The sequence below is a fragment of the Schistocerca americana genome, chromosome X (genome assembly GCF_021461395.2).
Source record: "Schistocerca americana isolate TAMUIC-IGC-003095 chromosome X, iqSchAmer2.1, whole genome shotgun sequence".
Classification (NCBI taxonomy): domain Eukaryota; kingdom Metazoa; phylum Arthropoda; class Insecta; order Orthoptera; family Acrididae; genus Schistocerca; species Schistocerca americana.
The window spans coordinates 604555797-604583228 of record NC_060130.1 but is presented as its reverse complement, the minus strand read 5'-3'; the positions used below and the strand labels follow the sequence as shown (position 1 = coordinate 604583228).

Here is a 27432-nt window from a genome sequence, read left to right as displayed (position 1 = left end):
TCTAAGTATATAATTTATGGTGTATATCTCCGGTCTGCACTCATGTCATCTGTGAGTATGATTGTCAGTTTCGCCTAAAAATCCGGAAACCAGTTCATGATTATGTAAACTGTTGTAATGCATCAGGAATAGTATCTTGTTTTTCCATTGTGAATATTAGCATGTTCTTCAGAATACCGACGGAAAAGTTAATGAATACTATAAGCTCATCAATGCTCCGCCTCAAGCATGATTCAGGTTGAAAGGTAATTAGTTACCATAATCTCACAGAAAGTGCTATTTTTTTCACAGTGTCATAACTTGAGAACCACTAACTTTTAGACATAGATATTTTTCACGACTGTAATATGGTTTGATACACAGTTCTTGCAGCGGTTCGTAAAAACGTAGTTTACAGTTATTTACTTAGCACGGAAGGAAACGACCTGACGCATGAGATATGAATCGGCAACTTGCTGCGCAGCTGTTGCAGAATATCGAATGTTCAGCAGCGTAAGAAATCATCAAATTTAATGAGAGTTCAAGAAATACAAAAATTAAGATAGGAAATAAAAGTCAAAAAAACAGATGTGTTGCGATACGAAGGCAGTAATAAATTTTGCGCGCTCGCTTTCTTCAGCGGTTTGAAAGTTGGCGGGAAGACGTTAGAGGATGACGTCAGTCAGGATGTAGCTGTTGCTGGAGCCAGTGAGCTCAAACAAGCTTTTCCCCCACCCTCGCGCCGCCCTCGGACCAATGGTGTGCGCGAACGTCACCGTGGACGAGGGTTCGATAACTCGAAGCGCCGGGCGCGTAACTGTCATTCCAGCGTGAGCCGTGTTGCTATAGAGAACAGGAGCAAGCATATACGATGGCAAACAACAGAGCAGCCAAGTCCGGCTTTGCCGCTGAAGCCCAGAGGAAGGTAAGTCGTTTCAACTAACCTTGCTGTAATTAACAATATAGTCATTTATTGTCGGAAGCGCTTAAATTGCACTGTCATCTCTCTCGAGCAAGTGTTTGTGAATAACATCTTAAGTTTCGCGAGGTGGTGTTCTGTCGCGCTTACGGTGCATCTTATCTGGTAAAAGCTGGTGTATTCAATATTGTGTAGTGTCGTTGGTTTATCGCTGCTTCTTGTTGCCGTGGAATAATGAACGGCGTAAAAATGTCGATTTGCTTAAAGATTCTTAATCGCTTTTGTGTTAAGAGTGAATGCACTGTGGTAACAAATACCATTTCAACGTTATGATTTGGTTGTTGCTACTTCGTAACGTGGCAGTATTGTTGAGTGGTGGAAATGTGGTTTATGCCAGCGCTGAAAGCTGCGTCTGCTTTGATACAACAAAGTTACAGCAGGGAGGTTGTCGCGCTTTTCTGCATCGGGTCTAGGTTTAATAACAGTTGTGATAGTCCAGTCTTACAAAGTCGGTTCAAAATGCAACTCAGTGTATGAAGCAGAAGCACAGTAACCAGGTTCGGAAACAAAGGCATTAGTTCGTGTGATGAAACGTTAGACATTAATATCGTAACAGAAGTGCTTATAAGTGAGTGATGACATAATCTTGAAGTTATGAAATTTTGACTTACTGAAATCCGCTGTTAATTATGAAAATCGTAGAGGTCGGGGTTAGCATTTTCAGCAACTTCAAAGGCAATTTTTAGCGACATGTTAAGATGGCACTACGGAATTAGTGGGCTCCAGATAAATGGTTGATGTACACAAAAGTTCTCTTTGTAACACTTGTTAATCAAGTGAAGATAGTGGATATAATAAAACTTTCTGCGGACAAGATACAAATTTTTACCACAGTATGGGGCCAATGTTATGCATCTGTATTGTGGGGAACTCGAGGCGAGATGGAGAAGACGGAACATGGAGGTGTAAAAGAAACTGTGGCATTCCTCCTAGTCACATGCTTTTTCCATCTCAGGGCGCCTCTTCTCTGCATAAACCTCGTTTCATTAAACTGGTGTGGTTTGCAGTCTTTCTGTGGCTACTGTTAGGTTAATACAGCGCTTATTGAAGTAGTAAAGGTAATGCATTTCTTTCCCTAAAACTGTAGCTCATCAGTCTTTTTGGAATGCTTGTTCGACACCCACGATTTCATTTGCCCACCAGCATTATATGTTGCTGACATGTTTCCGCTGCAGCCGGCGAGGCTCGGAACTTGCCCCTCAGTCTGTAAACTAGGCGAAGAAGCGGATGCGCAGATGGTAGGGTTGACCAAACTTAGCACGCTTGTAACTTTTTTCCCCTTCGTTAGCGCGGCTTGCATGCACGAGAGTTGAGCATTTGTGCTGCTCTCGCACGCCAATTTTTGTTTTAAGTTTGCGCAGGTCGGCTATCTGTCGGATTGTGTAGCCTTAACTAACCGTGAAGTTATTTCTTTGTAAGCGTTGTATATATGTTTGTCGAAAACTATAAGTACTGGTTGTACCAGGCTGGATATTAAGAGGTTACAGTAGTTCCTTTCAGCATGTTGTCATTAGTCATAGATTGTAGGAATATTCGGAAAAGATTGGTGGTATGTGTATCTGAACTTGAAACTAAGAAATGAAATAGTTCATTCAGGACCGAATAAAAGTAGTTTTAATTCATCAGACTAACAGGAAGCACAGGAAAGTCAGTGTGGAAGGTAATGGACATTCGAGGTGCTATAGTAAACAGTAATACTTCGTGGGCCCCTTTTCTCCCCAAATATTTCACCAGCAACTTCTAACGGATTAAATAAAGTTAATGAGACTGTAAAGCTGATATTCCAATTTAACCTCGTGAGGGTGCAGATAACTTCTACATGCACCACTGTTCCGATGTTGTTTCTATGCAGTGTATTGCAGTGACTGAATGTTTCGCGGCTTTGTACTGTTGTGTAGCAAAGTGTGGGGCTACGTGAACAGTATTTTTTCGTTATGCATAAACCACGCATTAGCTTTCCTACCGCCCCCCCCCCCCCCCCTTGCCTAATACAATTCACGCTTATGCTAGTCATCGGTTTTACTCTTGGAGGAGCGCTGGCTTCTTTGTGATGATTGTTGACACTGCTCAGCAAACAATCCATAAATTGTTACTTGAAAGCTTGAAGGCACACGAGATACCGTTTTTATTTGCTGTTCTTGTAAGGCAGATCTGTAACAGTAATGAATATTCCCATAAATCCTCAAATTGTTTAAAACGTGTTGATAATGTCGAAATTCTGTAGGTAGTGTCTTAAGCTGTATTCTGTAACAGAACATTTTTCAACGTCAGAACTGTAGCAATTTACTGGACCTGTCTCGGGGCTCTAAAGCTAAAAACCTGTTGTCAATTCTATAGTTATCTGCGCCGTTCCTTCGCCGAAACATGTTAAGTTGGAGCGAATGTTGGCCATACTCCACGCGGAAAGCAGTACTTAAAAATACGAATTTGTTGTAGTATAGTACCAGGGTTAAATCAGCAAGACAGAGTAGGAATAAAATTGCTACTTAGTTTCGGACACACAAATGCAATGTTCCATGTGTTCATATTGCAAGCAAGAGTTGGAAACCAGTTGGCGACTGCCTAAGACAGGTGTAAGCGAGAAGTGCACTGGGCTCGTATTTGGGAGGACAGAGGCTCAATTCGCGATCTTCACAAAACGCTAATGCAAATGCCAGGATTTTCCTCTTTGGAAAGGGCACGGCCCAACTCCTTTCAAAGCCTTCCTCAGATTTCGCTTCGTCCCGTGACCGCGTAGACAGTACGTTAAACCCTAATCTTTCTCTCTACCCAGAGATCAGAAACGGAACCAAATCGGTGTTTCCTTTGCATCTAACATCTTGCGAAGGTTCATCGTGCATCCGTGCTTGGTTCCCATTGTATTACGCAATCAGATGGAACTTCTCTCTACTCTATAAGCAAGTAGCGCTGTTAGGGTACATAGGCGAAACATGACGCTTGAGCAATTTCGGTGCGCTTGGTATTATGAATGGTGGCTGTCGACGCGGCGGCGGTAACCGGTTGGATTGTCCGCGCGGCGCGAGGCCAGCGCGTCCTTGTCCTCTTTGAGGCAACGAGTCCATCGATAGCATCGCAGGCGTCAAAGCAACAAGTCAGCTCTGAGAAATTATTCCTTGTTACTCCTATCGTGCAGCATTCTCCATCACGACATTAACTTTAGCTAAACTTTCTTGGGATAAATAAATAGAACTTCCTTGCAAGGTGGTTCGGTAGGGCTTACTTCGTGCAAAATACATGTATTTGAATATGGCGTACTGTTTGGTCTTAGCTAAACCAACATTGAGAACTAAAAACAGCATTTAAAACCTGATTCTGGTGCAACTTCGTAAGATAATTGACAGCTGTCTGGAGCTGATTACTTAACATAAGTTTAGCTACACAAAGCTCACATTAAGACTTCTTAATAGCACCATTTCTTACATTCTGCTATCTTACCAGTGTAAGTGGAATATGTTCTCGAAGGTGGGTTGTTATGAACTTGATGTTCAAATATCACTGTGCAGCGAAATCGCAAAAGGAATATACTCCGCAGTGCTCGGAAAGGCAATAGCGATTAATAGTAATTGTTCAGATTGCAACAAATTCAGAAGTTCACTCACATGTTTGTACTAAACGGAGCACTTTCCAGCGGCAGTGTCAAGCCAGAACTGTCACCTATATTCTAAACATAAGTGTTAATTAAAAGAAGCCAGCTCGTTACTAACTTCGGACCATCATTGATTTTCCGTAAATCAGTGACGCTCTTTGAATCGCGCTGACTTCTTGCCTTAATCCTAAGGTGGCCAACTCTCCTGTACTTCCCGGGATCTCCCGTATTACAGCAATTTTAATCCTCGTGGCTCCCTTATTGACCACCTGTTCCGTGTATTTCATCAGTGATCGCTGTTATAAATATTAATCCTGCAATGTACTATAGATAGCTCAGATTCCCTGATCAAAAATCTCGAAAAACATGTGACGTTAGCACCACAAGTGTAGCTAACGTCGCTCGACAGATAATTATTCACATTGCTCTCCCCATGGGGAAAAAGACCCTTTTTGAAACCCAGCGTCTCGGCATACCTTCTGGGGGTTTGACTTTCCATCGAGCAGACTGAGCGAGTTTAAACGCCTAACTTCTGAACCGTTCGGAATGAATATATAAAACTCTGGACATGGTCCTTCTGTTCGTGCTTTTCCAGAAAGACTACTTCGCTCAGGAATGTGAAAGGAGACGCAGGACTGACATTCATTAAGGAATAAATGTACTGAGAAGCAGTAGTTACTTACTATATCTAATTCTTTAAATAAGTTTGGGCATGCTGATCTCGACTATACATGGCAACGGAGTCTTATTGCACGCTTCTGTGCCATAAAACTTTGAAACCTCCCGTACAATAACGGCCGACGTTGGTCATATCCCTTGAAACCATGATCAAATGTCAGTCGCCCTACTTCATCCTCGCCCAGCTGTTCTAATGCCAAGACCTGTCAGCTCATGAAGCGAAATTTAATTCAGTAACAAAAAATGAGTGAAAGCATAAGTTCAGAGAAGTGTATTGGCGAAGCAGTTCGGTGGATCATGGAGATCTGGTTATATCTAAATCGTCTGACATTTTGTTGGATTCTGTAAATGTGCAAAGACACATTAGAGGTACTGGGCTAAGCTTCAGGTGTAAACCTTCAACTGTGGAACTTAAAGGAAATTGGTGCCTCCACCTGCTTTACAGATATAAACATCTAAGATAATTGGTCAGTCCCTGTTCATGGCAGCGGGATTAGGGGTTGTGCGATGTTGAATGCTCGGAATAACACGTGCAGGGAAAAATAACAAAAGCAGAACTATATGCACACAATGGGTTTACCTCCATATTGCAATAAGACAACGAAATACTTCACATGATGCTGCAGTCGGCAATAAATGTCGACATTGCCTAGCTGATCACATTGCTCTTTCAGGAAGAGCTGTAATAGTACAGCTCGTGAGTTCAATCTTTCAACTTAGTCTGTACTTCTGAAACGCCACCATAAGGAAACCTCAAGTTGCATTTCTCACGGTTTCCATTGATTCTACGATTGTATGTGCGCGACAGCCCGTCTTAAGTTCTCGGCCCAACACATTACATGAACTTTGGCAAGTTATATTCTAATGGCGCATTGTAATTAAATTTCGTCGGTTGTGTAACAGGGAAATAGTTTTTCCGTGGAAAAAGTTAACGAATAGGTTTCATAAGGCACAGCATTCTTTAGTTCAAAGTTATTAAAGAGCAACTAATTGAAGGGCTTCATTCCGAACGGTTCAGAAGTTAGGCGTTTAAACTCGCTCAGTCTGCTCGATGGAAAGTCAAACCCCCAGAAGGTATGCTGAGACGCTGGGTTTCAAAAAGGGTCTTTTTCCCTATGAGGAGAGCAATGTGAATAATTAGTTGTCGAGCGACGTTAGCTACACTTGTGCTAACGCCACATGTTTTGGCCAGCTTCCAGTTCAGGACCTTGACACTTTGACAAAGTACGGCTGCCACACATGGGAGAAAGTCGAAAGAGCAAAGACCGGTGCGGCGACAGCCGAAAATGAAAGAATCTGGCACCGTGAAAGGGAATGCAACCTTGTGCGTCACTACGCATTTTGCCCGTATTAGGCTCGCGGTCCATGAATCACGGTTGTGCTGCCCCACTTTTACTTATTGGGAGTATGCTGCGTGTCGGCCGATTCCCAAGCCACGTGCAGCCGCTTAAAAGAACATACGTGTTTAGCACTTTGCTACACCCTTAATACTCAAAGCCAAAATATGGTAACATTAAGGTAACTGAACAATTAGTCAGTAGCTTGACGTTCAGCACGCTGGACCGTTTGCGGTTAATTTATGTCTTTGTGCGATGGTTAGTTTTGGGAAACTGCTGATGACGAAGCAATAGATTTTGCTTTCTCAATATCAACTGAGACTGATCAGTTGGAAGCCTTAAATAACAAATGATACGGTACGCAAATTATTTTGGGTGAGAGAAAAGAACACGTGCAGTGTTGATAGGTTCCATAAGGAACTCTAACTTTCGAATGGTGCAGCCAATCCTGGGTAGTATCAAGAAAAGCCCGAATTTTGTTGGCCATTATTGACGTTTATGAAAGTTTGATGCTGAATATGACTGCTTCACGACATTACTGTATACATAAACTTGACTGTTCATTGTCTGGCCTACTGTTTTGCGATTGCTGGGCTAAAACGTGCAATACTTCATTTCTCAAGAACAGAGACTAAACTCTACCCTTGTTTAAGTGTTCCGTGACCAAACTTGTTCATTCGTAGATTATGTGCTTCTAACAGTAAGCATTCTAATGATGCAAAATGCTTAGAAATGCATTATGCCTAAGAAACGAGGTAATATTATTGGCGCCTTCATAACGAAAAGTTCACGCAATTTTTAAAATTTGGCAGTTCACATAACAAAACTAAATATTTGGAATTGTAAGTCATAGTGCGCTTAGCGTGTCACCGTTATTTCCGATAGGTTGAGGAAGCTGGCGTAGAGCATTTCCATCGCTTGTTCTGGGAAGATATCGGATTAATGTACTTGTAACGAACTATGCGTTCGGTCCAGTCTCCTTGGAATAACGGTATGAAAGTGCACCTAGTACTTAAGACACTTCTTAGTCATAAGAGTATCTAATAGTTTCCCCAGGCTACATAATGGGGAATATTCCTTAATACACATTTTATGCACTACCTAAAAAGTGAATCATCATTGACCATAGGTCGTGGATGCCTGTCAAATAGTAAGACTATTATACGGCAAGTAAAGTAGCTACTTGATTTGCTTAGTGCATGTTTGCTCGCTTTACTTCACCGCGGCTAGGTACATAGACGATGAAGCTGAAGCCAGCTACAAACGTACGTCCACAAGGGGAAGGAAGTGGGTGGCGGCAGCAAGAGCAGCTTGGCCCACCTCTCCAGGAATATGTAGTTTTTATTCATTGCAGAATTCTCACAAACTTCTAGAAGTCATTTCAGTGATTTCGCATTCCATTTTTTGTTTAGTTTAACAAATGGTGGTATTACCTGGCTCGGAACAAGACACCTCTCGAAACTGACAAACTCCTATAAAAAGGCAATTTGATTTTATTCTTGCGCCGCCCGCCCTATAAGTTTCTCAGGACGCGTATAGCTGTTTCTACAGCACAGCATAAAAGTTCGGTAAGAATGGAAGTTTCCTCGGGCAGATTATTTACCACGGTAAATGTCTGCTCGGAACAGCATATCAAAGAACAACGTACGTAGTTTTGCGTACTGTTCGCGAAATACCTCGTTCCATACTGAGGCATTTCGTGGAAAGACAACTTTCTGTTGGATTAGGCGTAAACTGTCGTCTTACTTGCAGGAATCACAGGAAACGGGTTTTCTGGAGAAAGCATTTGGCCGCCGCTGGCCGATGTAACTTTTCTTCAGAGAAGTTAGCTTTCTACATAACTCAAACGGCTTTCAAAGAAAACGTGGCTTACAGTTTTCTTCCACAGAACTGTCAAGAGTTTTATGTATACACTGAAACTGATAAGTGAAATGGATTTCTGAGCCGCATGTGAACTTCATGAAAACTGGCTAGCATTTACTGTTTCAGTACGTTCCATAAATAAGTGCAGCTGCCAGGTGTCTAACACACATTTGACTTGTAATAATGTAGTGGATCTTATGCAATTATGGTTTCGTAAGTCACAATTCTTATTAATGAAGACTTGCACATTTTTTCGCATTGTATAGAGTACGGGAAAGTCGCTAATATTTGTGGACAAGTTAGTTTTATAAACATCAGGACTGTTTAAAACTGAACTAGTCATGAGTAACGTACCCTCGACTGATTAATTTTCACTGCACAATTCGATGAATAATTGTTAGTGCGAGGCACGCTTCTCCCAGTGTCCGGTGGAGGTGCGAGGGGGCATGTGGGCGTTGCTGCCTGCGCACGCCCTGGGCTTCTACATCCTGTGGCTGCAGCGGCAGCAGGACCTTCTAGGAGAGCTTTCACACGTGGCCGCTAACCTGCTACGTAAAGATTATCTCCTCGATAACATATGCCCTCGTTGAAACAACGTTGCATACCGTAGAAGATCTTTGACGCTCTGAATCAGTTAGCTCTTTGACAACGGAAGATTTATGATCCTGAATATTTTCGATAGCACCCAGACGTGGGGTCGTTAAGAGGAAACTCCTGGAAACTACAACCGATTTTCAATACCAGGCGGCAAAGAAATTTTGTGATTTCAAATTGTTTCGCTATATTGTTTCCCGCAGATTGCCTGTAGTTTCCTCAATATATACTCAGTCACTAAGGCATAAATCTCCGGATAGTTTCGAACACATCACGCGTATTTCTTGTTAGTCCCTAAATTTCAGTATGGCTAGTTTCAAAAAGCACAAAAAAATGTGAATCATATATGCCAGTAACGTGTGCTTTCTAACAAAGAGTAATATGCATTGAAATTTAAAGTTTGGTAAAATTATCTACTGTCTAAATTCTTACACTAAAAAATCACGGAGAGGTTAGTTTATCTGGTATTAGCTTTCATTGATGTGGCATAGGTACCCATGGTAACGGAATAGTTCAATTATTTCGTACAGAAATCAGAACCACTCTACCGAATCAGTTTCATTCCTAAGATTTCCCAATAGTTGCCCAGAAAATCTAACTGCCTTGCAGTTAACTATTCTTGAAACATATGGTCTTACTGTACAATCAATAAAAACGATAATACAAACATCTGCTTCATAGCTGCCCTGCTTGGGAAATTGATATACGGGGATGGCCACTTCATAAACAAAGTAATGGGGACCTCCTTAGTGGCACCTGCAAATTTTCTACAAGGTTGTCGGAATATTTGAAGAGGAACTGTTCGCTCTAACTTGATTCTGCGACAGCATCTTCGTGCGTAGCTGGGGCGGTTGCTTCTGCCGCTACTGCGGCTGCAATAGCCAGAACGGCATACTACTGCTGCAGCAGCAACAGCCAATCTACTGCGATACAGCCACGTTGCAGCCAGCTGCTCTGTCCAAGGTCGTGGTGTGGAGTGTCTTTGCTTGGAGTGCACAGACCTGAATGCCAGCACGCCTCAGGAGTGCCTACCGTTAAGAGCCCAACGCCCAGCGTTTTACTGCAGCTGTTAGATATCCTATCGGTTAATGTAGCAGCATTCGTGGGTCGTTGGAACCTCAGTGGTGCTCTCAAGATACCTTGCCGGTCCAGTCTAAATTTTACCTAAGACTTCGATTACTTTATCTTACACCGAGAACTTGACTCGGTAAGGTGTTTCCGTCAGCATACCTTAGGCTGGTTAGTTCCGGACGAGTTGCTAGAAACAATGTTCTAGCGTCTCGTTAACAGTAAATAAATAAAAGCAAGACTGAAGTTCTAGCATAGCTTTAGAAAGAGCTTTCCATATATATTAACATTCACTCTAGATGCTTCTCCAGTACTAATTTTTATACAGTGTACGTGGGTGACGGAAACATACGGTAGCCGGTGTAAATTTTCGGTAGATTAGCCATTGTCATGGCAAAACAGATGATAGTGTAAACATGATCCAATCTCATTTATCCAGCGCTGGGAGTGAGCGCCCCAAAATAGGTAAGAACATTGTCCTTTTCCCATAGCAGCGCGGAGCGTTGTGCCCAGTATTAGGTACGCTGCAGAGGTATTGATCTTGATGGACAGTAGTCTGGGCGCGGCTCGGAAACTTTGACATTTCGCGTGTTTTAAGGCTTAAATCGCCCCATACTGCATGTCTAAACTAAATTTTATCGTGGTGTCAACATTCTTCGAAAGAGGTTGTCCAGGAACAGACCGCAAAATAGTCTCGAAGTTCTCAATCTTCTTAGTTTTTAGAAAGGCGCAGTTATCACACTGGACGCGCATTTGAGAGGACGACTGTTCAAAACAGCGTCCGGCCATCCTGATGTAGGTTTTCTGTGATTTCTCCAAATAGCTTCAGGCAAATGCTGGGGTGCCAACTTCCTTCCCATCTTTCCCTAATCCGATGGGACCGATGACCTGGCTGTTTGATCCCCTCCCCCAAATCAGTCTTACGCAAGTTGTAAAGCTTCTAGAAGGGTCTCCACTTCGTGGATCACTCCACTGTAGCCGTAAGTGAATCCAGAGGTATACCTCGCGGAGCACTGTGGGTCAAATTAGCTGGTAGTTGTTGCTCACACGGAGATTAATTACCTGGGAGGGCTGGCGTAAAATTTTAGTGATCATTTGGAACCTGGATCAGAAATCTTGACATCGCAGAAAGTAGGTGTAGCGTGTATTGTTCAGGAATTAAGTTTACCGAGAAAGTTCCTAGTGTCTGTGACATGGCACTTTGGAAGAAACAGCGTAGTGATTAGCGGAAGTTGTCTTAAGCCTAAGGTATTGCAAATGTCTCCAGTGTGAAATTTGGATCTTAACAAAAGGTGTGCAATAAAAACATTATGAAAGCGTTCATACGTAAGTCTGTTTTTCAATCATGATTTTCACTTCAGCCGTTGTGCTGTAGTTCTTCTAGTGAAGATAACTGAAAGGCCAATTTAAGTTTATTGTGGTAACACGTATTGCTAGTGGTTAATAACTGGAGGACCTGAAACTCGCAATTCAGGAAATGTCTAGCAAGGGGCCACTGATCACACATGAATTTCCCAACTTTGCAGGTAGACAAATGAGAATTTTTATTGTCGTTTAGCGTCGTTTGAATCGGCTCACCCTAAAATTTGGCCAGAATTCGAAAGCTTACATTCGATCAAATAGCATCGACTCTGGTTCTGCCCCAAGTCTGACTTTTCTTTCTGAAAGTTTAAATTTTACAGTTAGCTTATGTCTTCTGAATAAAAGTACTGGCAATCGAAACTTCTTACAGTTTAAAGAAAAACTTTATCATTATTTCAGTTAAAATATTTAAGTTTCTTTAAATTTAGTAATAAAATGTAATACTCTTCAGCTTAACATTACTATACTCCTAGAATATGACTTGCTGGCATGTTATGGTGATTGGCCAAGAGAAAATAGAACGCTGCTAGTTGCAGATGTGTAATGAAACGAAGTTTTGGTAAGTTGCAGAGTTCGGGTGTTCAGTAGGTAAATGTGGATTTAGTATGAACCGATAGAAAGCTATGCGCATCCTATTGCAGCAGCGTAAAGCAAAAGCTCCGGGAAAAATTTTTCGGCTAGATTACCTTATTAGGTACCAAATTTAAATGTAAAGATGCGGCTGCTATTACATATGTGCTATAAAGGACGTCGTACTGTGATCAGCCGTTTCAAGTGGCGTAAAACGTAGATAATGTAGGACAAAATAGGCAGTGGGTTTTTAGTTTTCTCATCATGTAATGAGAATAGGCTGCGGTAATACAAAAGCCTGAAAGACGTAGTGGACATCAAAAATTGCAGATTTCGTGATCTCATTGCCAGTGTAGTGGGTTTTAATAAGGATCCTAAAACTTCCCTGATGTCAGGGAAAAGTTGAGAAAATAAGTTTTTGACTAGCTATCAAGCAAGCTTGCAATAAAACGACAGGCTTCGAAAAATTGCTAGCACCATCGACGTGGCACAAAAGGATTAACCCAAAAAGCAGCGTGATTGTGCACGGGACGATTTAATACTGTGTATCTTATTGGTAGCATTGACGAAATGCATAGTTTGCTAGACTCGAGTCATAGACGTCTTGATTTTGGGAATAAAAAAGGAAGAATAATTTCTGAGAAATATTGGTTTGATAGTTCGTGTTGGAGAGGTGGTGATTTAAGAATGAGCTTCTTAAGACTAAGAAGCGTTTCCTTAAACGTTCATTAAGATTGTCACTGGTGCAGGAAACTGAACACCAGTACCCAAATAGATAAAATCATTAGAAAAATGAGTAGAGGATAAGCGGAAAACTAAATCGAATGTCAGGTGTGCTTAATCTGTGTACAGTAAGATTTGGCTGCGGTCAACTCACATGATGGCAGCCGACAGCACCTGTGCGGTCTTGACAGTAAGGCAGAGCTGTATATGGCTCATATAGCTATATTTAGCGGTAATGGCTGCGAGCGGTCTGGTCCCAACTGGCGGTCGGTGCGAGATAGCGCGTGCTTTAGGTGCCCTGTAAACAGAAGATACGGCCCCTGCCTTCTGGGGAGACGCGGCAACGTAGGCCACGCCTGCACGGCCAGACCACAAGCTTCCTTAACGTGCGCCTTGCCCCAACAAAAGCTGCGAATCTGACTGTGATGCATCGCACCACGTAACCGCATACCGTGCCTGACGTAGCACACGAGCCTGTACTTAATGTCTGTATAAACGAAGGTTGCTCATTTCGTGTTCAAACATCCCTCAGATATAAAAGAGCTTCCTAGCTGGGAAGCACAAGAGAAAGAAGTTAGCAATTTAAGGTACAGTGATACGTATAGTCGGATGTAGGAAACAGATATTTGTGAAATTAAAAGTTAAATTTGGCTCTTGTTTTCACAACGAGTTTCATACTCAGTAGCGTCCTCAGGTACTACATTGGTGTAATGACTAATCGCGGTGTGTAAACGCTGTTGCGCAGTGAGTGATCCTAAAAAGTGACAAGCTCTGCCTCAACAAACACTGAAATTCATAATGGCTTAAGTAATTTAAAAGCCTAGAAATCTGATTGCTTTCACTGAGGACTGGTCTGTGTCCAGTTGTCATAAGTCAACATTCAAAAGTCGCAGTTCTTAAAATAATGAATCACAAAAATGTCACCCCCATATCAGATAGCTACACACTGTAGCGGCCTGCTTCGTACATCTTAAGTTACCTTAAAGACCGGTTCTGTATCAATTAGCATCCGCCACGTAATTGGATTGAAAAGTACAATGAAAAAAAAATCATTCATTCTAATACTACTTGCTCTTCAAAAGAAGCTTCACACTGCACTTCAAAGCAATATGTAGATTTTAATTTATTGAGAATGTCAGTATGAGTTTGCTGCCAGAAGTTAGGTGATTTCATTTGCTTCCTGCAAGAGTATCTTCCTAAAGATATTGCCTTCAATTTGCCCAATACCCCCCGTTTTCTGTAACCCCTCCTGCAGCGGATTTACGGCTTCACATCAAATCCCACTTTGCACAGTCATGGGCCAATTCTTGGGAGGCTACTCCACTGTCTAATAAACTTCGTGCCATTAAGGTGAATACAGGCCCATGGCGTTCTTCCTTTAGCCTCTCCCGCAAGGACTCGACCACACTGTGTCGTCTCCGCATTGGCCATACCAGGCTGACCCATGGTTTCCTTTTGCGTGATGAGCCACCCCCGCTATGTGGTTGTGGAGCCTTCCAGTCAGTGGCCCACATTTTGGTTGAATGCCCCCTTCTTTTGGCTCTGCGTGCTAAGTACAGACTCCCCCACACTTTACCTTTGATGTTGGCTGACGATTCCCGGATGGTCTCTCTGGTTCTAGATTTCCTCCGGGAGAGTGGTTTTTATTCTCAGTTTTAAAGTTTTTAATCTCCCTCTGGTGTTGGGGCAGGGTGGTGAGTGTTTGGGTGTCTCCCACTGTAGGCAGTGTTCAGAGATTCCCGATTCACCTCCCTGACCGGAATTCTCTTTTCTTTCCCTTTTACTCTGTTTTTACCCCTTCTTTTTAAGGCTTGGTTAGTTTTTCTATTCCCATACGTACTTTCTGCATTATAGCAGTTGTACCTTTTAAGTCACAGGTGGTCTTGCCTATGCTGTTTCAGCATAGTGTTGGGTTCGTTCTCTTGCCAACTTCCCTCATTTGTTTTTACTAATGACAACGTGACTGCCCTTTTACGTTTCCCCTTTATCCGTTTTATTTTTCTGACTATACTGAGATGTCCCGTTAGCAGAATGGAGTCTATTTGAAACAAGGGACTGATGACCTTGCTGTTTGGTCCCTTTAATCTCAAACAACCAACCAACCAATTTGCCCAATTTAAGGCACGTAAGTCGCCATGCACACGTTAGTTTTCAGCACGATGACCAGTTTGATTTAGCTTCTTCAGCCTTCCTTCTACGAGCTGCTCTGCATAACACGATTCATTTAAACCTACTTGTGATACTTTTCGACCCCGTTCGCAATTTTTATTCCCCAACGCCCTTACTTTCATTGCCAGATTTAAGATTCCGTGGTACTTCAGTACCATGTCAACCGATCGTTTTAGTAAAGTTTCCTGACAATTAAGTATAATTAGGTTTCCAATCTAATAATTTAAGCTTCAGAATTAAGCCACTCCAGCCCACCGCAGTAAGGGCTGCAGTTCGTAGGCCGAAAACGCCTATAGGGACAGCGTGAGTTGCGGATCTGATGTTTAGGATGATACTTTCTTGCGTTTTCGTCAGCAGTGACTTTTGTGTGTACCGTAACATCGTTCGAACACTACAAGGCTGTTCCACCATACTGTTAGCACACCTGATAAGTTTTGTGGTTACTAGTTATGAAAACATAGACCCTACAGAAATCTTCCGCCAGACTTCATTGTTGATACTTCACGAAAAATTACACTAAACAGAAACGCCAAGAAATAAACTGCACTAAAAGGCGCTGGTGTTCTACTCCGCTGCAATACCTTGTTGTACAATAAATTGCTGATGTCAGTGTGTTCTGAGCTTTAATACTTCCTAAAATTTCACAACTCTAAGCCTTAAAATGACTTAAGTGATTAATAGTTAAATTTTCACTTACATAACTGTTACTTTCGCCACATTGGACGAAGGAATAAGTCCACTGACAGAGACTACATTCAAATGACGTGTAACGGGGTTGTAATTTTATTACAACACTTCAAAATAAGAATTGAAGTATTGACACAGTAATGAAAGAGCACTAGCAGCCGGAGGGGAGGGGGTGGGATGCTTAAGCGTCACGTATTCCTACGGGTAATGTAAACAAATGCAGGTTTTGCTGGAGCAAAGATTTGACGTAGTTAGTAATTCTGTCAGAGCTGAAAAAGGATACGTTGCAGCTGTCATATCGTAAGTTGAGAACATGATCTAAACATGAACTTTGTTTCTGAGAAAGTTGAATCGCCTGGATAGTGTGAACGAAGCATAAGAGCGAAATTTTCTAACGCATCAGCATTAGGAACTTCATAATTTCCTTTGTTTTCTTGCGGATATTTTCCTCAGTTGCAGTTCAGGATAGGTCCTTAAGTCGTACCACTGTGTAACTGTACTCCCGTGTGGTGAAATGGTAGGGAGTAGACTTGGACAACGCCAGCTATGGAATGTACCGGAGGCACTGATAACGGCAGCGTTGATAAGCGTACGGCGCGATATATTTAGTGGTGAGCGCCGGCGCCATGGCTTACGTCCACGTCTAGCGCAGCCTTGACCCGTCATAAAACAGCCTGCCACTGTCCAGCCGAGAGGCACTGCATGACTTCACATGCTTCCAGGTGGCGAAGCTCCTCTGAACTCACAACCACTAATATATGTTGTAAACAGCACGTGGCGAAACAGGAATTAAGAGGCAACGAAAATGCTTCTTACACGAAGTGCAGAGAGCGGACATGTAGCAGGGCGTGCTGAAAAGTAATGCCTCAGAATTTGTGAAAACACTAAGCTTCTTAAAAACACTTTATAAACATTCTACGTATTTATTCATAATGTCTAGATATTTATTTCCCAACATCGTCACTCTGGCGACGAACACATTTCCTCCCAACGAGACTGATTGGTTGATACCGTCACTGTAAAACGCAGGCTTTGGTTGACAGCCTCATCACCTGTGCTTGCACCGCTTCATCACTATCAAAGCAAAGTCCTCGGTGTTCGTTTTAGAAACACGAAAATCGGATGGGTTCAAGTCAGAGTATAGAGGATGACAGTTCCGTCAACCCAAGACGTCGGATTGGTACAGATGTCGCAGCGTTCGTGTGGAGTCCGGCATTGTCATGGTTGAAGGAGAGGGTGCTCTGGATGTGGACGAACTCTTCGAATTCGTGCTTTCAATATTTTACAGGTCTCGTAGTACATTGCCGAGATTGTGGTGCATTATAGGCATGAATTCAAAGTGCGATAAATCTTGGACATCCTAGAAGACTGAGACTTTGCGTGCTGATGGCATGGCCTTTAACTTCATCGGCCGGTGTTGGTTGTCTTTGTGGCGGAACTGCACTGATATCTTAGTTTCAGGGGTTAGAGTGGTGAAACGTTTATCACCTGTCACAATGTTAACGAATCCATTACTCACGCTCAAAATGCATGATACCGTTGATGTCCTATTTCCTGTCAAGAGTGAACGTTCGTAGCACCCACCGTGCCGCAGTGATGCAATGATGGCCTGTACACACGCCACACACAACTGAGAGCCGTGTCTTTGTTATCCGACGATTTTTCTCTGACTTTGCAAATGATTCGGATGCCCTACGCTGCAGTCCGCGCACACACACACACACACACACACACACACACACACACACCGCACACTACTGATTTAGATGAAATTACCACCGTACGCAGCTTTCATTCGTCTGTGGATTTCAGTTGGTGGCACGACATTGAAACCAGAATAAAAATTGGGAGCCATTACTTTTCAGCGTGCGCGGTTAGTTTGTGAAATCTGGATAGCCCTTAAGCGCAGAGCAGTGAAGACGTCAGTGTTGCCGAACATCGAAAGTTTTCGAAAATGTCTACAGAGTCCATCACCAGTAGAAGAGGGGAAATGGGGCGTAGTCCCGCATTCCTTGTTTGCCTTACTTCCTGGTGACGGGCCCCCTCGCGTCCGTTCTTAGACATTTATTTTAAACTGGATGACTGGGGCGGGCTGCCCTTAAAGCATTCCTTGCGTGGCGGGCCGCACCCGCACCCACAGCCATGGCCACGTCACTGGCGCCGGCGGGGCGGCTGCGAGCTGCCTCTTTGCTGCAGGGCTGACCAGCGCGCTACGGCGTTCCGCCCACTTCTTTCCAGTCTCTTGCATACACGTAGCACAACTTCGATGCCAACTACTAAAACTCGCCACGGACCGAAGTTTCGAGGGCAGTTTCCAACATGGCGTATAATGAAGTAATTCGTTCAGTGTAGTGGCACTGATTTTCAGAGCTTAGACGCTCTGGCAAAAATCTTTAAGATACTCATGGGAATCGTGTAAGAGCATTGAACTAATAGTTACATATACGTGACGAAGACTTTTTGCGAATACTCGAGCAAAGAATGTATCATGCAGTTCCTTTGAAAGATTAAGCAATACTTTGCTTAGGCCACAGTGAGCTTAAAATCTAAGCGAAAGACACACACACACACACACACACACACACTGTTGCAAATTCCTTGTAAACTTGTCAATGAGCAAACAAAGAATTTGATATTGTGAAGTCTACAATACTAAACACATGAAGTGCATTTTGACACTTAACATTGATTTGATGTATGTACGAGGGCACTTAAAAAGTTTCCCACTCTTACGGCAAGCAAGGTAACTTATTTTCTTGAATGAATGCTTCAGTAGGCTACATTTCAAAGTGACATATAGGTGACACCATTTTTCGAGTCTCTGTAAACGGTCAGAACTTTCTGCCAGTCGTAAAAATGATTGACTATAGAATCAGCTCCATTGTCACGGAGTCATTAGAAAAGTTATGTGAATGTCCTCATCGTCGGATAATCCGCAATTGCTGTGAATCATTTTCTTGTGGCACGGGCTTTGTAGTCTGTGGTCCATGTCTATGGCCTTGCTTCCCGATTATCACCCTCGTCTCTGCTACTTTCGTCAAATTGCTGGGATCAGTTCATTGCGGTTGCACGTGATACTGTTTCGTCCATCAATCGCCAGTATTTTACCGTGAATCAGTCAAATTTAGTTGTGCCCACAATAGCCATACTCTAACGTGTTAAGTTTGCAGTTCGTGCGCGGTTTCAGTCGTATACTTCAATGTACGTGTTACGTGTACTGCAGCAGAAATGTCAGCAGGAAACCAGGAACATGCACCGTCTTTGTTGAAAATTCGCCGTTGCTATCTTGGGACGACATCGGTAAGATAGTAATTAAAGTCATGTTGTATAACGAATAGAAAACAGATGCTGACGTAAAAGTTTGCACTTTTCAGTTATCAGTGTTCCTCCCATGACATAAATTTACTCTCATGCTTTATCCCTTCAACTTCCATCGTACTATAACTCATTAATATCGTTCAAAACGCCTCACCCCATGTAAATTACGAAATGAAATAATTTGGGACAAAGCGAATGAACGAATTTATACCTGGAACCATATATCGTTCGCGTGCTGCCAATGTTTTCACGTGGTGACTGGGAAGCAGGACTCGGAAAAACTTGTGGTGGGCGTTTGAATGTGACACTGCATGAGAACAGTTTAAAATTCATTACGTAAAATTTTCCAAAGGCAAGTCGACAAACCCGTTTATATTCTGCAGTCAGTACATACAAAGCAGGGTAACGTGTTCTTGTTCCGGGTTGCAAACCTCTTAAGAGTACAGTCTTGCAAGATCGCTAAATGTCAGAATACACTAGCAATGAAGATTCGAACTCTGGAAACGAAGCAGAAAAAGGTGCCCCACCTGGTTTCCAGTGTACGGAGGCGGCTGAGCTGTTGTGGAATGCGGACCCGACCGGGCCTCGGAATGCATTTCTTCCGCTGGTTCCACCGCTACAATACCGGGAAGACATGAACGCATCGTCTGAGTAGGGTCTCTTGTATCTTGCATACCTAGAGTTCCCGTGATGTCGACCGCACTCTGCTCCAAATGAATCCACGTGTAAGCCACAACCAGTTTTTGTAAGAGATACGTAAAAAATTCACGAAGTATTTAACTCGTAATTTAAATCTAAAACATCCAGCATCTGATGAAATCGTATGTCGCGGAGCAAATAGAGGCTGATGAAAACTTGGATCACAGTAATTTGTCAATCGTATATGAAAACGCGACTTAATAACAATACTGAAAGCATTTTAACAGTACTGTCAAGCCAGCGCCAGAATGTTATTTCTGAACTAGGTCTACATTGACGTATGTCTGAAGATTTGCGGTATGAAAGGTGCAATTGAAAGTGCAGGGTGGTTATCAAACCTTCGCTACTTCTAAGGGCACCGAAAAACAAGAGCTCATATGACAATGAAACTTCGTGGAGTCATTGGTAAGGATAGGCAGAAGAGAAATAACAAACTAAAAGAAACTATTTAAATTTCCACGTAACGGTAACATGTTAGTTGCGTACCATGTGCTCAATGTGACGCCAGTCTGCATCAGCGATAGCCTGAATTGCAGTAAGTACCATTTAACAAATCATTGTTGGCAGCAGTTTCCGAACGTTAGGCCATGGAACGTTCAGCTGTCGTGATAGAGCTTGCATTGCTTAAAGATAGCGTCCATTGCATCCAGCATTATCAGCCATGGTAACAGTAACCTCAACAATTTGTGGCCCAGTTGGCTCTCGGCCTACCAGAAGAAGAAATTGCCAAATACAGTTCATTCGAGCTTAAGAATCATGTTAAACCTCGCTGTGGAAGGACCTCTCGGTATTCCTTCAGTGCGTCGATACTAGGGAAGAGCACCAGCACTACAGCTATTTCGATAAAACAGCTGTAAGAGTAAAACCCGGCTCGCCTTGTCAAGACCCATCTTCAATAACAAGCACATTGACGCTTGTTTCAATCCTTCTAGTCATGCCGTCCATTATTTCCAACCATTTTTCGACCAAACACTTGTTACGCTACAAGTCGTGTTTTCTGAGGAAAGGAAAAGAATCATCATTGTGGTGTATTCGTACTAACGTGTAATAGAAGTGTAATGAGGAGTCGCTGGATATGAATATTGATAATGCACGTTTCGCAAAACAGTGCATATACAAAGCAGGTATAGCCCGGTGAAACGTCACTACGGTATGTGAATGTATATTCATTTACATCTCAAATTTTGTATATCGTTAATTTTCCAGTTTCAGCTATGATTAGTGTAACTAGTTTAAATCTCCCTGGATGATCTTCAGATCCTTTCAGTTGTCAGCAACCCATCGTGTCTGAGAACTACACATCAGAAGATGTATCCAGAATGAGATTTTCACTCTGCAGCGGAGTGTGCGCTGATATGAAACTTCCTGGCAGATTAATACTGTGTACCGGACCGAGACTCGAACTCGGGACCTTTGCCTTTCGCGGGGTAGCTCAGTTGGTAGAGCACTTGCCCGCGAAAGGCAAAGGTCCCGAGTTGGAGTCTCGGTCCGATACACAGTTTTAATCTGTCAGGAAGTTTCATATCAGAAAATGTAGTTTCCGTCACTGGTCTTGCGATTAACGCTTTATGCCTCTAACTTACTTAAATTATTTGTATTCTTATTTTCATTATTACAGCTACTTGGACTGCAACAGTTCCCATGCGTTTGTGACTTCGATTGTTCTTGTAATAATCAAAGTAGAATTACACAAAGTTCCAATAGTTAAACGTAAAGTCACAGTCCCGAGGCCAGACAGGTAACACTGGTCTTCGGAGTGACGAAGACTGTTATGATGGGTAGTTGAGATAAAGGCACGACCAGGGAGACCAAAACTAGTCGCCCAGTAAAAACATGCAACTGAAATTTCTACACTGTAGAAACTTAAATTTTTTATAAAGCTACATTTGTCAACGAATATCGGCTATAATGGAAATAATACAAAAGGAGCGTACGAGGTCCCTAGGTTGTCAGTGGCAGTGGCGGGACAAGAATGAAGCTCTTTTAAATAACTAAACTTAAGTGACGCACTTCAGTAAACCGTCTTACATGCATTGTAAATTGACAAACTTGACTCCGTGCTTTTATTATCTTCTGAAGCTGTCAGGTGAGAAATTTTCTTCTTTTTGAGAACAAGTAAATTAGTTTTCAGGCCCATCTTACCTGAACCTCAAAGCTAACTTGGAACGAAAGGCCTACACACAGTACAATAACGCATACAAGGAACAGTAAGTGAATAACAAAGTATGCCGTGTCCAGTGTCTCCTCACTCGCAGAGCAGATTACTGTCACTAGTTGCCAGTAATTCAGCTGTCGACAATGGCTGCCTAGTGCTTCGAATCGTTCGAAACAATTAGTTTCTCGCTCCGCAGACTGCACTGACATCGTTCATAGTGAGACTATAAACATGAAACAAATCAAATTTACTTCCGTGAAATAAGTCGCTGGCAGTCTTGTAAGTTCTCAAATAACGTAAAGTTACTTATCACGTAAAGTTACTATGCAGACAGGAAAGTTTCATGGTACGCATTCGCTCATGAAAGCAACACTGCCATGAGGTATGTCCTATAATCTAGCAAAGTATGTACAATATCATTGACAGCTGTTCTGCTCACTTGTTAGCAAACGGCCCGCGGACGAAAGGCCGAAGAGTACCGCTTCCCAAACGGAGGCACGTGGAGCAGTCTTGCCACACGCCTAAATATGGACATGACTGTAGCGTGTGACGTCTCATGATAAGAGCCATACGCGGAACTAGACGGCCGCGGTCCCACAATGCTGCTGGGCTGTATATGGTGTGTGACGCACTCGCTGACTCATTCGTGGCATCGGTATGCTGGCCGGCCTCAAGCCTACCAACTATACCACCTCAACCCTGACGCCGCGTAAATGCGGATCAGAAGTTTCTCGATATTCTAAAAAGCTGGAGAGATTGTTTAAACATGACCTATCCATGCTTCTTTGTACTACACAAACAAGCAAAGCTGCAGTTGTCTCATTCGATAGCTTTCGTAACTACAGGCATGTTGAGTGGTGATTCGCTGATTTGTCGCCGAAGAAGTAAGATTATTCCAATCTGTCTTGCCAGTACCTTCAAACGAACATCTTAAAGTGTTCTTACGTTTGCTGATTTTTGGTGCAGAGATTACACATCAGGACTTCAGTGGAGCCCAGGGGGGTGGGGGTGGGGTGATAATTGAGCCTTCACAGCAACAAAACAATTCAGGGCAGTTCAATGTGATAATTGTCCATGTGTCTTATCATAACACTGTAACGATATTGTTGGGACAGGGAAACGTTACCTAGAAGTTCACAATTGGTACATGAAACTGGTTGCTGGCAATGATGGCAGGCTGAAGTATGATAGAAACGATGCTGTAACTCTCGCATCAGAGTTCGAACTCGATTGCTACAGTACTTCCGTGTTTAATCCATTTATGGAGTGAAATCTCTAAAGTGCATAAGTTAGGATGAGGTGGTTGTGGTTGAGTTCCCTAGTATTCTGCTTCTTGAATGGAAACTGGCGACTTGCCTCAGTGTGTAGAATACTGGGACACCCATTAAGGAAAATAGAGGCTGATTGTCTGTCCATCCTGGTCTGTGTCCCGTAGTTTGTCTTTATGGATTAAGGTAAATGTTGACATGGTTCCTTGATAGTCTCCCCCCCCGCCACCGTCCTTACTTTATCAAAGTTTCTGCTTAGTCTTTGATAACGTCGTGGCCGAGACGTTATTCATTCCTTGTTGGGCGTGGCCGAGTGATAATGTCGCTGTTGCTCAGTTAACGGTTCAAAGTAGTTAAAACTTTTTCTGTTAAACTTAATCTGTATATGGAGTTGAATGTCTACTTAATCGAAATGCTCGTCACAGCTGAAATACTGCTGACGGTGTACATAAAGGAAATAACTGATAAAGTAAAATTTAAGACTGAACTTAAAAATTACCTTTTAACCAAAACTTTCTTTTGACATCGATGAATACTTTGAATGTGTGTAAAATTCTTAATTTATGTACATGTCCATGACAAACGTACTCTCAAATGCATTGATAAAAGCTATTTGATATTTTATGTTTGTACTACACGGACTTCGCATGTTCATTACACTTACGAAAATTCCTGTATCATGTAAATGATTTACAGGAAGGCAATGAAATAAAATGAACTTCAGGTATCCATAGCCATCTTAACCCATACCAAACTTGGATATCTCTACTTAGACGGCATTCTGCTGAAGTAACATCCATGGGAGGTAGGATATTTCGAAGACAGTCTTAGCTTTAAATAAGTCAGTGCCCCTGAAAAGGATGTCGTGATAAGCCCTTGTCCCAATTGTAGTTCAGGCAGGAAATTTCGTTGCTGCGCGCCCTCTGTAGGGGGAAAAACTCCATTCCGGCTCGGTACTAGAGTTGCCACGTTTTGTCAATGGTTTTGTATTTTGACTTAATGATTATCTTCGCTTTGAAATGAACCGAGGCCTTTGGGCTACAGATCAGTCACGAATGTATTCTGTAGTATAATAGCAGCCACGGAATAAGTTTACCCGTAGTATCTTTCTATAATTTTGCTGCATGACTGATATGCAGTCTTGTCATTATTTGGCATACTACATGGATTGTCTATACAATTTGGTGGGTAATGGATGCAAGGTTCAAAATTATTCGTTTGGGTAAGGAGTTAATGCGGCTTACAGATTACACAGTTCGTGTCCCCCATAATAAACCATACCCATGATTTAATTTATACATAAAATATACCGTTAGTGTAGTGCTGCCCATGCAACAGTCTAAGCAAAAGGTTGAAGTTGGTGACTGAGGTTAATGCGGGTGAATAAATTATAGCTCATGCGTTACAGAGGCGATGTAGTCGTTTTTCTGTTGCTAAATCACTGCTGGTACTAGTGATGCAGTTTAACGGCCACGACAAATTGCTTCTTACCATAGCTTAGATAAACGCATACCATCTCAATCGTAAAACGTGGGAGTCACCGCGCCAAGCACTTCAAGCTCTTGCGACAAGACTCTAAGGTACTAACAGGGTCGTAAGATACAGCATTTTCTTAATAGCAATGACTTGCACAACGGTTTCCCAACGTTTGCCGCTCGAGCCATTTCGGTGGGTACTGCAGGAATCTTCAGGTGCGAAGCCAGCGGCGGCGTTGCATACTTTCACACGCTGGCGCGCACTTTCGCTGTCGCCACCTTTGGCAGCGTCGCAACGTCTGCAGCTGCTCACGCCACACCGGTTTTTCCACAAACTTTTAACTATTTCTTTCGTTCATACGCACTAACGGGTTGTAAGCTCAATTCATTGTTATACTGACACTAAAGATACGTAACACGCGGGACACCTTCCCCTAGTTAAGTTTTAAATTCGAACTTAGTTCTTTAAACAGTACCAAAATTCCGCTACTGCAGAGTATTTTTCTCCAAAACAGTAAAATTCAGAAAACAATGGATCAAAGTAGTACACGAAACGGAAATTAAGCCTCAGGAACATAGTTTTCAGACTGGAAGCGTGGTAAGTTGTAAAGAGTCAACAGTGTCGTATAACGCACTAGCATTTGGAAACAGGTTACAGTAGCATAACGGTAGGCCTACTGATTGTGTATTGTACGGAAGTAGTACTTCCTCTTAATCTTCCTTTCTTTCCTGTCTAAATACTAAAGCAATGAGACAGATTTCTTTGAGATAGATCGTTTTTGAATGGGAAGAACGGCAACTATAGACTTAATGCTCTGGGTCGGAAGCGCTCTAAGAAAAACTATGCTTTCTTCAGCGAAGCGACATAATCGTGGGTTACTGAGCGTGCGATGTAACGAACACTGGACTTCAATTCGGCAGTACGGAGATTCAAATCCCTGTCCGGCCAACCAAATTTCCATAACTTCGTTACACCGTTAAAGATTGATGGCAGGATGGTTCTTTGCAAAGTGCACGGCAGATATAATTCACCATCCTGAGCTTGTGCTTAGTTTGTAATGATAGTCGCCGACGGGTCTTTGTCTTATTTTGTTTTTCTCCGGATAACTGAGCGGTATATGGGCTTCAGAATTCCTGAACTGTTTGTGCCATTCTTACAGTAAAAGTTTCTCGCGCCACATTCTATTAAAGGTGTTCAGTTGCTTAGAGTAGAGCCATCACCAGATTTTCCCGCTTCAATTTGCAGACGATCATATACTGAACACTTTGTGCCAGTACACTAAGCTGTTCATAAAATAATTCCCTGTGTTATCAGACCACACAGTACATAAATCAAAAAAACTCGTGTGTGCTCTGCTTAGAACATTGCTGGTGTCTTCTGCTGTATCTGGCCCATTACAGTGCAAAACAAGCAATTTTTCATAGGACAAGAGGAACTGAAAGACTGTCAGATTTCTTGCACTTAGTTTTTCTTGTGCACAGTAACTCGGTGTAGGATATATTTTCAGCAACTGAATAAGTTACAGCTGTTGATATCCAGTGTACATGTTTGAGATAGTCAGTGCACTTCAAAAAGAAACTAATAGATGCCTTAAGATGAAATAAACTGTAGTACTTTACTGTGATCAGTGAAACTAATCTCACTGTATTTTCTTCCAGATTAACAGCAAGTACAGTGAAGAGCTTGCGCAAGAATGCCTAGAATGGATCAGGGTGATCACTGGAGAGGACATAAATGTGGCAGGTGATATGGACAACTTCTATGACACATTAAAGGATGGAACTGTACTGTGCAGGTATGTTACTGTGAACTTGCCACAACTGTAAGGCAGACTTACCATAAATGTGTCAAATTTTGTCTGAACTAATTGTTCAAAAATTTGCAGGCTTGTTAACCATATTCAGCCAGGATCTGTGAAAAAGATAAATCAAAGCACAATGGCATTCAAATGCATGGAGAATATAAACCAGTTCCTTGAAGTTGCTCGCCAAATGGGTGTGCCTGCCCAGGAAACATTCCAGACAGTAGACTTGTGGGAGCGACAGAACCTTAATTCTGTAGTCATTTGCATACAGTCATTGGGAAGAAAGGTACCTAATGTCATATACATAGTGAAAGCAACAAATATATTGTAATAGACAAATTATAAATTTAGTGTCCTCATGAGTTTGTATTTTAGATTATTTGATGCAGTGTGTGCTGTGAAATTGGTTTAGTGCTAAAGTTACTCCTTTTCTTTGTAGGCAGAGAAATTTGGTAAACCAGGCATTGGTCCAAAAGAAGCTGAGAAGAATGTACGGAACTTCACAGAGGAGCAGCTGCGTGCTAGTCACAGTGTGATAAGCCTGCAATATGGCAGCAACAAGGGTGCGAACCAACATGGGATCAACTTTGGCAACACTCGACACATGTAGGTTGTGAAACTGTGCCCTTGGTGGTGCCTTAGACAGATCTTCCTCAACTGTCCTGAATGGTGGCTACTATTGCTGCCTAATTTTAGAGACTGTAAAAGTGGAAGCAGTTTGCAGAGCCAAATTCTTTGCAAGGGACTTAAGTGAATTTTAGCAACAGTCTAAACTGCACATAAATTGAATTGCTTCCATAAATGGGGGAGGGAGAAGATTCATTTCCACAATCAATTATAAACTGAAGCACATTCCTCCTACTTGGAAAACTATTTAGAATAGTTCAATGGCTTGCTCTGTTACTGTCTTATTACAGCATGTGTTCTGTAACTTAAAACAGTTAAAATGTCTATTTTTAACAGTCTGTTACTTAATTAACTAATATTTCTGTGTAGATGGAATATTTTATTAAAATATGTAGAATATTAGCCCTTAAATTTCTTAACAAATGTAATTTATCTTATTCAATTAAATACAATAAAGTTTACAATCTTTCTGCCTTGTCATGTCTTTAAC

The 27432-nt window shown here is 42.3% G+C and overlaps 1 protein-coding gene across 1 annotated transcript; it reads left to right on the top strand.

Annotated features, from left to right (window-relative positions):
- Positions 1 to 767: 767 nt before the first annotated feature.
- Positions 768 to 27418, top strand: LOC124554675 (myophilin). The gene is made up of 4 exons (XM_047128293.1): positions 768 to 904; positions 26170 to 26306; positions 26397 to 26601; positions 26755 to 27418. The coding sequence occupies exons 1-4, from the start codon at positions 851 to 853 to the stop codon at positions 26923 to 26925; spliced, it is 567 nt and encodes a 188-aa protein (XP_046984249.1). The 5' UTR covers positions 768 to 850; the 3' UTR covers positions 26926 to 27418.
- The last annotated feature ends 14 nt before the right edge of the window (positions 27419 to 27432 follow it).